This window comes from Neomonachus schauinslandi, chromosome 9 (assembly GCF_002201575.2).
Source record: "Neomonachus schauinslandi chromosome 9, ASM220157v2, whole genome shotgun sequence".
Classification (NCBI taxonomy): Eukaryota; Metazoa; Chordata; class Mammalia; order Carnivora; family Phocidae; genus Neomonachus; species Neomonachus schauinslandi.
The window spans coordinates 9,624,640-9,635,564 of record NC_058411.1 but is presented as its reverse complement, the minus strand read 5'-3'; the positions used below and the strand labels follow the sequence as shown (position 1 = coordinate 9,635,564).

General features: G+C 47.5%; 1 protein-coding gene across 1 annotated transcript; it reads left to right on the top strand.

Moving 5' to 3' along the window:
* The first annotated feature begins 1,662 nt into the window (after positions 1 to 1,662).
* Positions 1,663 to 10,542, top strand: SERPINA4 (serpin family A member 4). The gene is made up of 5 exons (XM_021679672.2): positions 1,663 to 1,694; positions 3,628 to 4,293; positions 7,971 to 8,244; positions 9,060 to 9,219; positions 10,001 to 10,542. The coding sequence occupies exons 2-5, from the start codon at positions 3,645 to 3,647 to the stop codon at positions 10,199 to 10,201; spliced, it is 1,284 nt and encodes a 427-aa protein (XP_021535347.1). The 5' UTR covers positions 1,663 to 1,694; positions 3,628 to 3,644; the 3' UTR covers positions 10,202 to 10,542.
* The last annotated feature ends 383 nt before the right edge of the window (positions 10,543 to 10,925 follow it).

Sequence of the window (10,925 nt, the reverse complement as noted above, 5' to 3'; positions counted from 1 at the left end):
TGCCACACGTGTTCTAGTAAGTTGGTTGCAGCTGAGGACAAAACCAGAGCTGATATTCTAGAGGAATGGCAGATTTGTCCAAGCAGATTTGTCCAAGGAACACGGGCTTCAGTCTAACTCTGGAATCTGAGCTAGCAACTTCTCTGGGCTTTCGTTTTCTTATCTGTAAAATGGGATAAGGACAGTCCTGCTGGGGGCGTGTGTGCATGTGTGTGGTGAGAGAGGAGATGCAAGTGGGTAATAGCTCTCGCTCTCACCGGACACGGCAAGTTCCTCTCTTGCCCTGGCGTTGATGCATTTCTGTCGTGTGAACTTGGACACACCCCTGAACTTCTCAGAGCCCAACGACAGGCTGGGATGCAGACCCCAGGCCAACTGTGCTTCTAGCTTCCCTACCATTCTGCTCTGCCCAGCTCCGGGCTCGCAGGCCAAACTTGCTGCTCAAGTCAAAGCCCCAAGCACCTGGAGACACATTCAGAAAAACCCACTAGAGGAAGCCTGAATGTCAAGGGCATCTCATTCAGGACACCGAGGGCCACGTCGCTTCCTTCCCCATTGGGCTTAAGAAACTGCCACATGTCACCCACATATTCAACTGCCCTGGAATGGTCCCAGGGTGCCCAGGCTCACCGACCACTGCACGTAAAGCAGCTTCAAGATCCAAAATTAAAAAGGAAGTGTGCAATTGGATTCCTGGCCCACAGAGGGGTTTGCTCCCACCCCGTGCCACCCTTGCCCCTGGGAGGCATTCTCCTTGAAGGCCGGCACGTGGTCTCTCAGAGGGTTCCATCACTGAATCATGTACCTTTATTTTTTTATTTTTTTATTTTTTTTAAGATTTTATTTATTTATTTGAGAGAGAGAATGAGATAGAGAGAGAGCATGAGAGGGGGGAGGGTCAGAGGGAGAAGCAGACTCCCCGCTGAGCAGGGAGCCCAATGCGGGACTCGATCCCAGGACCCCAGGATCACGACCTGAGCCGAAGGCAGTCGCTTAACCAACTGAGCCACCCAGGTGCCCCGAATCATGTACCTTTAAAGCTGAAAAGTTCCTGAGCAATCACATAGTCCAGGATTGACAACTGGAGGCCCAGAGCAGGATCCAGCCCCTCCTGATGGGTCCTGATGGCTGCAGAGAGCTAACCCTCTCCAGTCCCACATGCCTACCATTCCTCATTATGTCACCCTGGAAACAGCCTTCCCAGGTTTGTGAAGGCACTGAGGTTTGCTACCCCTGGTCTGGTCCATCTCTTCATTTTATGAGAGGTGGTGGGGGATGGGTTGGGGGGCATGACAAACCCAGAGAAGGGAATAGATGTGTCTGAGTTCACATGGCCAATGAGGGGCAATGTGGAGACCACATCCACTAACAGGCCCCCTGGGCCTCATGTGCCAGGCAAACCTTAGTGCATGACACAAACAGCAAGGGGTGAACTCTGTTGGAGTCCCCCCGGACGGAAGGGGAGTCATCCCCGGAGGGGTTGAGCCAGCTTTCAGTGAAGTTTCTGTGTCTTGAGACTCCACGCTGAACCCATAGGTCTGTTCATTAATAATTACCTAATAGGGGAGGTGGTAGGTGGTGCTGGTGGTGCTGAGAAGTTCTGCCAACCTTCCTGGGCTTGATAAATCCAGGCCATGTTCCTGGGTTCCTCTAGCGCTCAGACACCTGCCCGGGGGACCATACCAGGACCGACCGTGAGTAACTCTCTGAGGGCTACAATTGAGACTTGAAAGGGAGGGTGACCAATCTTCTAGTTTGCCCAGGACTGGGAGTTCTGCAACATAAGACTTTCAGTGCTAGGACTAGGAAGGACCTAGAGGTGACACATCCTAAGGCTGGAAAGACCCTACACATGACTGCATCAACCTTCTCATCACACCAGTGGGGGACCTGGTGTCCAGGCCCAGAAACAGCCTCCCACAAGGCCACACATGACTTAGGACCCAGGTCTTCTGGCTCCTGATCCAGGTGCTTCTGGAGGGTGCCTGATAGAGGGGAATTCTGGGTAACTCGCTGCAAAGCCAGAGAGAAATATGCATGTGAGGGTTAGGGCGGGAGACGGTATTATAGCTTGGTAGGAAGCCATGCTTTGGGGACTGGCGTTAAGTTGGTGAGTGAAGTGGACACTCCAACTCCAGGGTAGAAAATAGAATAGAGGGGAGCCTGGGTGGCTCAGTCGTTAGGCGTCTGCCTTCAGCTCAGGTCATGATCCCAGGGTTCTGGGATCCAGCCCCGCATTGGGCTCCCTGCTCCGTGGGGAGCCTGCTTCTCCCTCTCCCACTCCCCCTGCTTGTGTTCCTGCTCTCGCTGTGTCTCTCTGTCAAATAAACAAATAAAATCTTTAAAAAAAAGAAAAGAAAAGAAAGTAGAAAGACCAGGTAGGAAACAACAGTGGTCTAAGTCAGGGCTCAGCAAACAGCGGCCTATGGGTCAAATCTGGCCCACTGCCTATTTTTGTCTTGCCCCTGAGCTAAGAATGCAAGATATAACATAAATATAAGATATAAATATAAATACAAAATTCGTAAATGGTTGAAAAAAATCAAAAGGAGGACAATATTTTGTGACCTGTGAAAAGTATATGAAATTCATATTTCATTGTCCATAAATAAAGTTTCACCAGAACCCAGCCACACACAAGCCTGCTTTGTGGGTGGCCACTTTCCAGCCAACACAGCCAAGTTGGGCAGCTGCAACATGACCATATGGCCCACAGAGCCAAAGATGTTTACTCTCTGACCGTTTGCAGGAAAAGTTTTCTGACCCGTGGTCTGGGTGAACGACACTGGAGGCCTGAGTGAGGGTCATAGCAGTGGAGAGGCTTGTGGGTTGAGGAAAGAGCCTTCCAGACATGCAGAAAGATAGAATGAGTTAAGGGGATGGAAGGCCAGACACAGGTTAAGGATGACAACCTGGTTTGGGGCTGAGAACCAGAGAGTAATGGTAGATCCATTTGATGCAGCAGAGCAGATTTGGTGAAGAAAATAGAGCACCCTATTTTGGGCAAATTAAGTTTACTAGGAAGAGACCAATCCTTTTCCTGGGACTTTGGGCAGATCAGTTTTTGAATGTCAGTGATCGTATCTGTATGGAGCGTTGGTAAGAATGCCAGTTCTACTGACCTCTACCTAGGTAAGAGGCTCAAACAAAATGACATTAAAATGATGTTGTAAACTGTAAAGCACACCATGGATGTCGGTGGGGTAGATGCTACAGTAACCTTGGGTCACTTGGCTGAGGGAATAAACATGAAAGGTAAAAAGAGCCCCAGGCTGAGTCTGGAGACTTTGTGCCCTAGCTCAGATACTTACCAGTTAGGTGACCTGATTAAGTCATTTTTGGAGTCTCTGGGTTGAGAAAGGAGGCCGGTGCCTCGCAGAGCTCAGAAAGATAGAAATGCAGGTAGGTGGGGGCACGAGTGTGCTTTGTTCATTTAAAGCACTGCCATAGAATATCATCTTCACCACACGTTGGGAAGGTGCTGGGTGTTTTGCTAGACTGCCACAGGCACATTGGCAAGAGTTCATGGTGTCACTTATCACCCTGGGGCCCTGGCCTTGCCCAACTTCTCAGTAGGGTTGGGTGATCTGCTGGGGAATTGCCTAGGCACTCTCTTTCCTCCTATAGCTGTGAGAGTGCAGAAGATGCATCTTGCCAACCACCTGCTCCTCCTTCTGGTCGGACTGCTGGTCCTTTCTCATGGTCAGCTGCACCCTGAGCGCTATAGCCAGGGTCACACTGGCAGCCCCCATCAGGAGGCTCCAAGCACAGGTGAGGGCTCCCCCAGCCTCAAGATTGCCCCGGGGAATACAGCCTTTGCTCTCCACTTCTACCACCTGATGGCTTCCCAAAGTCCTGCCAGCAACATCTTCTTTTCCCCACTGAGCATCTCTGCCTCCTATGCCATGCTGTCCCTGGGGGCCCGCTCACACAGCCAGACCCAGATCCTTGAGGGTCTGGGCTTCAACCTCACGGAGCTGTCCGAGTGCGACATCCACCAGGGCTTCCAGCACCTCCTGCACACTCTCCAGCTCCCGGGTGACGGGCTGGAGATGCACATAGGCAGTGCCCTGTTCCTGAGCCAGGACCTGCTGATCCTTCCGGAATTTCTTAATGACAGTGTGGCCTTCTATGAATCCAAACTCTTCCTCACCAACTTCCACAACTCTGTGGGCACCACCCAGCTCATCAATGACCACGTCAAGGAGGAAACTCAAGGGAAAATTGTGGATTTGGTCAGCCACCTGAGCACAGACATCACAATGGTGCTGGTGAATTACATTTACTTCAAAGGTAAGAGTTGGTTTGTTGGTGCATCCTCTATCTTCCCTCTCCTTCTGATTTATGGATGGATTAAATATTTAAAAAAGAGAAAGTGGATGGATGGGGTCAGAGAGGGTCAAGCAACCCTTAGAAGATTCATGTGAGAGCGTCAGATATTTAAGATTGTGTAGTATTGAGGTTTCCTCATACCTTTAGACATATTTTCTTATTTTTTTTCTTTGTAACAGTAAGGTATGAAATGCACAAATTGAAATGCTGGATTCATATCAAAGCTCTGTCACTTACCAACAATGTAAACAGGGCAGGTTGTTTGCTTGAAGTAAGGATAATAAGAGTCCCTCCTTCAGAGTTTTATTTTGAGGATCAAATTATGTCACATTTTTGTGTGTACTCCTTAGAAGAGGGCCTAAAGGGATAGGCAAACTACCATCTCTAGCCACATCTGATGCGTTACCTGCTTTTGTCAATAAAGTTTTATTGGCACACAGCCACGCCCATTCATTTATGTATTGTCTCTGGCTGCTTTCACACAGCCACAGAGATAAATAGTTGCTATAGACCCTAAAATATTTGCTTTCTGGCCCTTTGCAAAAGAAGTTTGTTGACCTTTGACCATTATATATACTCAATAAATAGAGTAATCGTAATTAATCTAATGATAACAATGCTCATTTCGAAGACCCTTGGAAACACATAAAGGAGGTGCCTGGGTGGCACAGTCGGTTAAGCGTCTGCCTTCAGTTCTGGTCATGATCCCAGGGTCCTGGGATCGAGTCCTGCATTGGGCTTCCTGCTCAGTGGGGAGCCTGCTTCTCCCTCTCCTCCCTGCTCGTGCTCTCTCTCGCTATCTCTGTCGCTATCTCTGTCTCTCTCAAATAAATAACTAAAATCTTTAAAAATAAAAAAAATTTAAAAACCACATAAAGGTATAAAAGAGAAATAGAAATTACCCATAATCCTACCACCCTGAGGCAACCAGTGTTAACATTTTCACCTAATTCATTCCAGTCTTCCATTCACACACATATATTAACAGTTGAAATCACAGTGTGGGGACAGATTCGTACAGTGTGTATCATCAGTGTTCCATCAGAGGAGAAAGGGGATTGCTATAGGAATTGGACCTTGCACAATTGTGTGCAAGTGAAGGCCTGGAGGAAACAGGGTTGGAGGGACAGAGTGAAGTCCTTGGTGCAGGTGAAAGTTTGGAACTTATTAGGGATCTATATGCCAGGCACATCCAGCCACGACAGTGGGTCCATGTAAGGGGAGCTTGTGGAGAGGCCCATGGTGGGCACCCAGTGGCAGCTTAGGGACACGTTGGTCTGGAGGGCTAATGTTGGACAATGAACTTGGAGGTCAGCATGGATGACCTGGAGCACCACTAGGTCTCCATCTAGAGCTCCACTAAGTCTGTCCATCATTTCATCTTCCTTCCTGAGAAGACCTTCAGTGTGTGGTAGTTGTTTCACATCTACCTCCCAGTCTCACACTTGTAACCACCTTGAACCCAGAATCTATAGGGAACAGATTCTGGGAAACAGTCCCAGACTAACAATCCAGCCAAATTGGTCATCACTTGCATTTTACACATGGAATTATTCATGCACCACTGAAAACTTTTTCAAAAACCTTTTTAATTCTGCAATGACCATAAACTTATAGGAAGTTGCAGAAATAGTACAGAGAGATCCTGTGTACCTTTCATCCAGTTTAAATAACATCTTACATAACTGTCATACAAAAGCAAAACCAGGAAATTGACACTGGTGCAATCTACAGACTTTATTCAGATTTACCAGGTTTTACATGCATGTGTGTGTGTGTAGCTTTATGCTATTGAAAACTTTATTTAGATCTCACTTTAATGGCTACACAATATTCTACAAGCCATTCCTTTTGAAATATAATTTAAATATATAGTATATACCATTATCTTATCCAAAGCCCTGACCATAAAGAAGGGTTTGGGTGCTCTCTTCCTGAAAGAGACCTAGCTCCAGCTGGGTTAGTGTTGTTAGCCTGAGAATGAGAGGTTCTCCAGAAATAGGAAGGAGATAGAGACATCCTGACCTCTGACACATCTGCCCAACCCTTTGGGACGTAAATTTAGCCCCAGGCCTCACTGTGGGTTACATGGTGAGAGAGTGGAACTATTGTGGCTTACCTTCAAAACTGAAAAGTACCTAGAAGAAAACAAACGAAAGATTCACAGGATCTCTGTAGATAAGATTATCTTGAGAGATATTAAAGTAGACTTAAATTTTTAAAAATACAGATATACTATGTTCATGAAAAGGAATACTTAATATGTAAAGATGTAAATTCTCTCATGAATTAATCTAAATATTTAATGCAATCCCAATCAAAATCCTAACAGGTTTTTTCATCCTTTTTGGTGGCAGTTAACAAGCTGATTCTAAAATGTATATGGGGTGCAAAAGGCCAAGAATAGTTAAGATGGGAAAACTTGCTTGCCAGAGCATGAGACTTATCATAAATCTATATTAATTTAGGCTGTGTAGTACAAACAGACAAATGGGACAGAATAGTGAGGCCAGAATAGAGCCCAGAAATGATATTTGTCAAAGCTGGCATTCCCCCCTCACCACCATGATGGAGCATTGGGGAAAGACTGGATTTTAAAAAATGGTGCTGGGACAACTAGGTACCCACAAGGGGAACAAAATGGGTTTGGACCCCTCCTTTCAACCAATAATAAGTATTTATTCTAGGTGGAGTATAGTCCTTTTTGCAAAAGGGAAGACTAAAGCTTCTAGAATATCATATAGGAGAGTATCTTCATGACCTTGAAGGGAAAGTTGTCCTAAACAAGACACAGAACACCTAACCACAAAGGAAAAGACTAATATGTTCACTGCATTATGGTTAGGAATTTCAATCACCAGAACACACCACTAATAGAGTGAAAAGGCAAGTCAGAGAGAGAGACAAGGGATTTGCAACTCACGCAACTGATAGACAACTAGTGTTCAGAAAGAACTCCTGCAAATCACTAAGAAACAACCCTACACAAATACAGGGGAAAAACATGAACTGGCGCTGACATTTAAAAAAAAAAAGGACGTTTAGCTGGTCAATAAACATACAAAAGATTGCTCAACCTCATTTTTAACAAAGAAAATACACTACAAAGTTGTAACAAGCTACCACTACATAAATATCAGGTTGGCAAAAAAAATGTAAGTGCAGCAATGTAGATTAAATGGTGAAGACATGGGGCACCTGGGTGGCTCAGTTGGTTAAATGTCTGACTCTTGGTTTCAGCTCAGGTCATGATCTCAGAGTCATGGGATCGAGCCCCGTGTCCGGTTCCACTCTCAGTGCGGAGTCTGCTTGAGATTCTTTCTCTGTCTCCCTCCCCTTCTGTCCCTCCCTGCTCACTCTCTCTCTCTCTCTAAAGCAAATAAATAAAATCTGTTTAAAAAATGGTGGAGACATGAAACAATGTTGCTGATACCCTCTTGTATCTCACATTTTAGAATCTAAATGAGCCCTGAGAGATCCATTTCTTAGGCAGGTCAAAGTTTGAAGGATCTAAATGGTACACCGTGATGGAATAGTAAGTTGTGCGTCTCCACGACGGTAGGAGAGGCATTCCCTGGTTGGACGGTTGGCTTGTTGGTCTACAGGTGCCCTGTGCCTTCTTTCCTTCTTCCCTTCAGCTCTGTGGGAGAAACCATTCATTCCCTCGATGACCACTTCCCAAGACTTCTATGTTGATGAGACTACAGTAGTCAAGGTGCCTATGATGCTGCAGGACACGCAGCACCACTGGTATCTTCACGACAGATTCTTGCCCTGCTCGGTGCTGCGGATGGATTACCAAGGAAACATGACGGCCTTTTTCATCCTTCCTGATCAAGGGAAAATGAAGCAGGTGGAGGAGGTCTTGACTCCAGAGATGTTAACAAGGTGGAACAACTTGCTTCAGAAGAGGTAATCAATGTGACCCGTGGTGCTGAATCTGCAAGATTGCCCTTCAAATGGACCCTTCTAAGGAAAGCCAGTGCCCCACATGGGGATGATTGCCAAATTATGAAAGCATTCTTACTTGCTTTAAGACTTTCCATGGGTTTCCTTAGATGATGGACTCTCCTGTTACATCTGAAATCTGATTTTGCCCCTATGAGTGAAAAGAGAACCAGACTGGGAGTTAAGAGTCCTGGTTCTAGATGTAGCCCTTACACTGCCCAAGACTTGGGTGAAGTGACATTGGCTCTCTGAGGGTCTGCCCAACTGTGCAGTTAGTGGGTAGGCCTCTGATCAATGTGCCTAGTATAGAGGGACTTGAAAAAAACTCCATACACCCATCTAAGGAAGTAGCAAGGAAGTTTCCTATCACCCTGGGGCTATGAGTGGGAAAAATTTCCAACCATAGGTAAGGGTCTCAGCCTAAGGCCACAGGTGGATAGAAAATTTGCACAGCTCATGAGATAGAGGAATTCTAGCCAAAGAAATCATCTGGTCCCAAATAAGTGAAAACCATAGGACCCCAACAGAGGCGAAGGCAAAGCTACCACACAGGGAGACTCGTATCTCCCTGGGCACCTGGCATGTCCCCAGAAAGCCAGCTCTGTTGAAGATGAGCTCCCAAGGGAGGAGGTCCTGCAGACAGCAGTCTTGAGGGCAAAGGGGCCTGGCGTTAAATTCCTGGGAGCACTGAAGCAAAGTCAGATGGAGTGAGTGGGTCCAGTTGAGAGGAGCACAGAGTGCTGGGGTCCCTCACTTGTCTAACTCCATGCTTCCTTCAGGTATTTTTATAAGAAGCTCAAGCTGCATTTCCCCAAGTTCTCCATTTCTGGTGCCTATCAATTAGATCAGATTTTGCCCAAGATGGGCTTCATGGACCTGTTCTCAAAGCAGGTTGACCTGTCCGGCATCACCAAAGAGCGAAAACTGCAGGTGTCCAAGGTAAGTCATCCATGGTCATCAGTGCCTGGAGACTTGGTGGGGAACTTCTGCCCCTTGGGAGCTGCTGGGTGGTGTTGTTCTCTCTGCCAACACATGAAATCTCAGAGCCTGGGTTTCATTCAACCACCCACAGAGATGGGCATCTGGGAACCAACCCACCATGTATTGGCATGGTACTTGGCGCTGGGGATATGGTGTCCACCCAGTCTGTGTCCTCAGGGAGCTCTCACAGCCAAGTGAGCTTCATAGATCACAACGGAGGGTGATAAATGCATTGATAGAAATAGAGGGAGGATACAGACCAGGCTGGGCTGGGTGTGTGTGTATCAGAGGTCTTTTTGACGAAAGAAAGAGAATTTTGACTTCAGTTAAGAAGACAAAAGTGCACTCCAGGGTAGAGCTTTGAGTTGCAGAGTTGAATTCCACAGTTGAGGTCCTCCCCTTATGGCATTTAAGGGTGAGTGAGTATCTGGATTTATTTTCCTTATCTGTAAAACAGCCATAATACATCAACCTTATAGGGTGGCTGTGGAATTTAAAAAGAGCCCTAGGCACACAGTAAGTCTTCAGTTGCTGATAGAAATAATTGTTCCTATAAATAAGAGGTCTTCCAGCTCACAGATCCACCCAGTGTAGACATGCTTTCTGTGAGATCCCCCAACAAGTGGCTTGGCAAGCAGTGACCTGCAGTGTTGATCTCCAGCGATCTCTGGTTCTTCCAGTCTTCCCCAAGTCCCGATTCATGTTCTCTCAGAGGTAACACTTGTGATTTCCTTCCCAGAGTTTCCACAAAGCCATTCTGGAGGTGGATGAGGTTGGCACCCAGGCGGCAGCGGCCACTGGGAGCTTTATCACCTTTATGTCTGCCCAGCACAATCGCAGAGTCCTTCGGTTCAACCGGCCCTTCCTCGTGGCGATCTTTTCCACCAACACCCAGAGCATCCTTTTCCTGGGCAAGGTTGTCAACCCCACGAAGCCATAGCCCTCCCAGAGCTGGCTCTTCTGTTACAAGCAGGAAGGTGTGGCCTGGGGGTCTCAGTGTGAGCAGCTCCATGTTCAGAATGGGGGATGCAGAAGATCCTGAGAGTCCAGGGCAGAAGCTGTTGGCGAGGGAGAGGGACGTGGGTGGTGTGAGATACGTGTGAACTGGACACCCAGCTCCTCAGGGCAGATCATCTCACCGCTTTGAGCACCACCCTGGAAGGTGGGAGAAACCCTGCCAGGTGGTTGAAGGGATTAAACACAATGATGGCTATGAGGAGCTTGGTTTGGTGCCTTGCACATAGTAGGTACTCAATAAATGTATCCCTATTCCCCATCCCTTTGGGGTTTGCCCTGCCCTGCCCTGGCATAGCTGGTCCCAGACATGGGGGTGAGATGCTCCAAGTTCCAGGGGGTTGGCAAAGTGTATATGGAAGGGGAAGAAATGTGGGCAGCCGGCTGTCCCCGGCAGGGTGGATGCCTTGTTTCTAGAGCAGGGGCTCTGAAGACCTTGGCTGGGAGAGCACCAGTCAAGGTGGCCGCCATAGCGACCTAGTGAGGAAGACCCAGCAAGACGGGCAGCACCCCCCAGGGGGGCACAGGCTCTGCCTCCTCCTTTGACCGTGGAGATGTGGCCGGTCCAGCAGGTTCAATGGCCATGGTCACAGATGCACCGCAGAAGAAGGAAGAACATGAGATTGGAGCCTGGGGGCCTATACTTACAT